This window comes from Aegilops tauschii, chromosome 2 (genome assembly GCF_002575655.3).
Source record: "Aegilops tauschii subsp. strangulata cultivar AL8/78 chromosome 2, Aet v6.0, whole genome shotgun sequence".
NCBI classification, from domain to species: Eukaryota; Viridiplantae; Streptophyta; class Magnoliopsida; order Poales; family Poaceae; genus Aegilops; species Aegilops tauschii.
In genome coordinates, this window is record NC_053036.3 from 351,919,424 (window position 1) to 351,925,060 (window position 5,637).

At 47.8% G+C, this 5,637-nt stretch overlaps 1 protein-coding gene across 3 annotated transcripts; it reads left to right on the forward strand.

Moving 5' to 3' along the window:
* Positions 1-1,171: 1,171 nt before the first annotated feature.
* On the forward strand, positions 1,172-5,390 carry LOC109738154 (protein DETOXIFICATION 16). Of its 3 annotated transcripts, none has more exons than XM_020297264.4 (9): positions 1,172-1,510; positions 2,811-3,025; positions 3,201-3,745; positions 3,847-3,933; positions 4,011-4,067; positions 4,173-4,411; positions 4,562-4,680; positions 4,781-4,867; positions 4,984-5,390. In XM_020297264.4, the coding sequence occupies exons 3-9, from the start codon at positions 3,207-3,209 to the stop codon at positions 5,041-5,043; spliced, it is 1,188 nt and encodes a 395-aa protein (XP_020152853.1). In that variant the 5' UTR covers positions 1,172-1,510; positions 2,811-3,025; positions 3,201-3,206; the 3' UTR covers positions 5,044-5,390. The 3 variants fall into 3 exon arrangements, with proteins under 3 accessions (XP_020152853.1, XP_020152842.1, XP_020152847.1); XM_020297253.4 differs by having other exon boundaries at positions 1,227-1,510; positions 2,811-3,093; XM_020297258.4 differs by having other exon boundaries at positions 1,304-1,560; positions 2,811-3,093.
* Positions 5,391-5,637: the final 247 nt, after the last annotated feature.

The window sequence follows — 5,637 nt, forward strand, 5'->3', positions numbered from 1 at the left end:
CTTGCCCGATGAGCGGGGGAGTAGACCATGGCGATCGTCTTCCCCCGCCCAAAAACCAACCATGATCCATGCCTCGCGGAGGCGGAGACCACTCTTCCCCTCCCATTGAAGCATATCCCTCCGAGGCTCACGGCAGTCCGATGAGCAGGCTACCAGACATAGGGAAGACATGTCGTGGGAGTGGAGATCCGCCCCAATCGGCATTAGACTAGTTTTAGCCTAGTCCGTATAGTTTAGTTAAAATATGTCCTAAATGTAAATGTTCGGTTTGTATGAAAATTATCCGGTTTGCATGTAATTCATCCAGTTTGTTCAGACTCGGCTTGAAATGTATGTGGGTAGCTTTGGAGGGCCACCTTCCGTATTCGTGTCCGCGGATTGGTCCCACCTGTCCACGGACGGATGAGGTGCCCGGTTTGCAAGTCAGCGTTGAAGATGCCCTTAGCTCGTATCCAAATGCATTCAACATGTCGAGAAAACATGTACTGCTTGGTATGCGTGCGTTGAGTTATATGCAAACTAAGAAAGAACGGAGGGAGTACTACTACTAGTATCTAGGACAATGAATGCATGTTTTTTATTCATACCCCTATGAAGAGCGGAGCGGTAGGTATAGAATGTAGTGTTTTTCAATGTTTAAGCTCTTGCTACACTCAGTTGGCGCAAATTGGTAATAGAAAAAAGCAATATTATATGGTAAACATTTTGTATTTTTACATTTAGTCTACACCTTTGCTAACAACATCTATATATTTTATCATCTTGTTGTTTAAGGTGTCTGCGCTAGAATCTTGTTGCAGGCTATATGTGTCAATCTCACCGACAAGAGAACCAACATGTCATTTGATGGTTACGAGATTAGTTATACCATAATCTCATGGATCAAACCCTAGGTTTGACGTCCATGTGTCTTGTTAAAACGGAATGTTCCGGTGAGAGACAACATTCAATCTACTCCCTCCGTTCCTAAATATAAGTCTTTGTAGAAATTTCATTATGGACTACATACGGGCAAAATGGATAAATCTACATTCTAAAATGCATCTACATACATCCATATGTGATTCATAGTGAAATCTCTCCAAAGACTAATATTTAAGAACTGAGACTTCATTAATCTTGAAACTCCACCGCTCCGATATTTATAGCGGGCTTATGTGAGGTTATTCGTGTGACGGTGTCCACGTGTTCGCGCGTCTATCCGCCCCGCCCCACACACACACACGAGAAGACAACGAAAACTCACCTGCAATATATGCGCCAGACGGTTCAGGCCGAATGATTCATCTCCTCTGTTCTATTTTTGAAACTCAGGCTGCGGACGGACCCGAGGCGTACAAAAAGTCTTGGAGTAGCGATACAGCCGCTCCGTAATGGGCCAATAGGACACCACTCCATCACCGTAGCCGCCTCCGTCGTGCGCGGTGGCCGCCGCCTCGGCCGGGAACAACTTCTTCTTCTTGGGGCCTTCGTCCCCGGGGCCGCCTGAGCCGCTGCCGCAGCGCCTGCGGTACGGTTCTTGTCCACGCCCTTTCCTGATCTTTCTGCTCCGTCGCAGAGGTTTGCCAGAATTTTCTCTTGGATGTCTCATGAGTTGGCTCTTTGTGTGGATTTCCTTTCTCACAAACTCCAAATTCGCTGTTGCCCATGCCTGATTGATTTATGAAAAAACAACGAGGGTTATGAGAGCGAGGGGTGCCAGAAAACCTGTTCCGCTTAACTCGAAATTCAGGAACCCATTCTGAATCTCGTATGAATAAACCACCGGGTGTTTAACTGATACTCCCTCCATTCCAAAATATAGTGCGCCCACGCTTTTCGAGGTCTAACTTTGACCATAAATTTAGCCAACGAGACCGATTGCGACGGGAGAAAAAGTTATATAATTAAAAACTTCTTTTGAATACAAATTCACTGGTATAACTTTTGCTCCTGCCGCAATCGGTCTTGTTTGTTAAATTTTTTGTCAAAGTTGAAGCACGGGGATAGAGAAAACATTATATTTTGGAACGGAGGGAGTACCTTGATGACACTGCGCCTTAGGAAATTCTCTTTTATGTGTGCGTCGTGAAGCAGGCCGTAGCACGTCAGGGGTCAGATATGACACATGACCCTGACGACGAGAGCGGCTCCAGCTCCGGCCGTGATTGATTTCGTTACCTATGAGATCATCTACGCTTGTAGCTTTCCAACATTTTGACTATAATAGTGCAAACGCGCCGATTGAGCATGTGCTGTTGATTGTCCTATCCAATCTTGCTCGTCAGATACTCCCTCCGTTCCAAAATATAATGCGTTTTTGGTTTCCGCGCTTCAGCTTTGATCATAAATTTAATCAACGAGACCAACTACGGTGAGAGCAAAAACTATAGCAGTGAATTCGTATTCTAGAGAAGTTTTCAATTATATAATTTTACTCCCGCCGCAGTCGGTCTCATTGGTTAAATTCATGATCAAAGTTGAATCTCGGAAAACGCGGGCGTACTATATTTTGAAATGGAGGGAGTAGTTTATTATGTCAGATGTCTTGAACTTGGCTGCCAAGCTGCCTGCCTCCTTTGTCTCACATGAGATTCTGTACTCCACTTGACTCGAGCACGCTGAAATTGACTGATTCAGGGGCACGTTCAACTTGCTGCCAAGCGAGTGCCTCTGTTTCCCCTTGGTTTCCTTCCTAAATCTGTCCTAGAGTGCAGGCCTATACAATATTGATGGGGTTGATTAGTAGTAGTAGTATACCACTGTATATTCTTTCACAGACATGATAAATATACCCTCACTTCACTTGTTAACGCATACCTTCTTCACAGGTCAGAACAAGAGTGTGAGATTTCAAGTATGTCGCCAACCATGGAGGAGCCCCTTGTTGGGGGCAACGGCAGCACTGACAAGACAGGAGGGCCAAAGGAGAGCTTGGTGGTGACCGAGGTCAAGAAGCAGCTGTACCTGGCTGGGCCTCTCATCGCCGGATGCCTGCTGCAGAACGTCGTGCAGATGATCTCGGTCATGTTCGTCGGCCATCTCGGTGAGCTCGCTCTCTCGAGTGCCTCCATCGCCACCTCCTTTGCCGGTGTCACCGGCTTCAGCTTGTTGGTATATATATTATGTCAATTTCATCTCCTGCATATTTTGATCCTCCTGAATAAACAGCTAACATCAACTTGAATGTTTTTTCCTGTATCTGTTCATGATCATCTTAGGCTGGCATGGCGAGCAGCTTGGACACACTGTGTGGGCAAGCCTTCGGGGCGAAACAGTACTATCTGCTCGGCATCTACAAGCAGAGGGCGATCCTTGTGCTCACGCTGGTGAGCGTTGTGGTTGCGGTGGTCTGGGCCTACACCGGGCAGATCCTCCTGCTCTTCGGCCAGGACCCGGAGATCGCCATGGGGGCGGGGAGCTACATCCGGTGGATGATTCCGGCACTGTTCGTCTACGGGCCGCTGCAGTGCCACGTCCGGTTCCTCCAGACGCAGAACATTGTCCTCCCGGTGATGGCGAGCTCGGGCGTCACGGCGCTGAGCCACGTGCTCGTGTGCTGGTTGCTGGTGTACAAGCTTGGGCTGGGCAACAAGGGCGCTGCCCTGGCCAACGCCATCTCGTACCTGGCCAACGTGTCAATCCTGGCTCTCTACATCAGGCTCTCTCCATCCTGCAAGAGCACTTGGACAGGGGTCTCAAAGGAGGCGTTCCGCGGCATCGTTAGCTTCATGAAGCTCGCCGTGCCATCTGCGCTCATGGTTTGGTGAGTTTTAGCTTGTGCCCCACCCCTCAGATTATTTGCATTGCAGGTAGATTTTTTTCATGGCCCATCTTCTGACTTAATCTGATCCTGCATGTACACAGCTTAGAGTGGTGGTCGTTTGAGCTGTTGGTGCTTCTCTCCGGCCTTCTCCCAAATCCTAAGCTGGAGGCATCCGTGCTGTCCATCAGGTGAGTTGCAGCATTTTCATGGAGTGTTTCACATTTTGTGTGCCCTTTTCTGACGGGAAATGTCGAACCCCTTGCAGCTTAAACACAGGTTCGTTGGCATTCATGATCCCCTTCGGGCTTGGGGCAGCCATAAGGTACTACCACTGAACAACTCAGACTCATAACCTTTTGCCATGCCTGTATTACAACGTTATCGTATAGCCATTGTGGCAATGAAATCGTGTATCTTGTGATTGTAGCACCCGTGTCTCGAACGAGCTTGGTGCTGGGCGACCGGAAGCTGCATGTCTGGCTACTCGTGTGATCATGGTTCTGGGTCTCGCGACGGGTGTGTCGCTAGGACTTATTATGATTTCAGTGCGCAATCTATGGGGGTATGCATATAGCAACGAGAAGGAAGTGGTGGAGTACATTGCGAGGATGATGCCTATTCTCTCCGTGTCCATCATTTTCGACGATCTGCAATGTGTTCTTTCAGGTAAATTAAATATATACGACGCAAATCCCTAGTAGTTGCAGACTAGTTCCTGAATTTCCTTCAACTTTAGTCTATCTTTTTGTCTGGTATCATTTCGATGAACATCATTGATCATGTACTGATTGCAACGTGGTGTACTTGATATTCCAGGTGTTGTTAGGGGTTGTGGTTTGCAAAAGATCGGTGCTTGTGTCAACCTCAGTGCATACTACCTTGTCGGCATCCCGGCGGCGCTATGCTTTGCCTTTGTCTACCAACTTGGCGGAATGGTATTGATTTTACCACCCATACCATACAGAGAGTTCCAGCTTCACTTGTAGTATTTCTCGTTTGAAGAAACCTCTCTAAACCTATGGGTCTGAACTTCAGGGGCTGTGGTTCGGAATAATCTGCGGACTAGTCGTGCAGATGATGTTGCTGCTGGCCATTACCATGTGCACCAACTGGGATAAAGAGGTGGGCAAATTTCAAACCAAAACTTCTACCACGCACACACGCATTGTTTCGTCGGCTTCTCGGCATCTCGAGTTCTTAAAATGTGTGGCTCACCATATTGCATTTCTCTTGTGTAGGCTCTCAAGGCAAAGGACAGAGTCTTCAGTTCGTCCCTGCCTCTTGACATGACGACATGAGCATGGGACAAAGATGCAGAATTGCTCTTGGCCAGGACCAGTACGCTAGCTGGGCAAAGGAGATAAGAAACTCGTCAGGAATTTGGTTACCGCTTCGTCTCCATGTCACCAGCATGGCCGTGGCGCTTCCTCGAAGGAAACGTCACCCAACGACCAACGAGTGATCTGTTTTGGTGATTTTTGTAGAAGAAGTGAGATGGCGATGGGATGTTTTCACAGGCAAAAGGCATGGCACTTGATACGATGATAAGGGAATAAAGTAAAATGTGGTGTGTACTAGAAAATCCGCTGTATGGATGCAACATTGAGAATTGAGTAGATTATTAATTTCTTGGTTACAAATATTAGATGCAGTCACTGTTGTCATTTACAGTGATTACGTGTGTACTTCGTGCTCCGGAGTTCCTATCCTATTCACCGCCTTCAGCATACACTATACCACCATGTTTGAAGTGAAGGGTTGTGGCTAGAACCGCCGCCGCGGCCTTTTCCGTTGTCACCATCGCTCGTCGACCTATCCATCGGTACTCGCTCCAATTGCCATCTCCCGTCAACACATGGCTCCGCCCTGCTCTAGCCGTCGGCCGACCATCC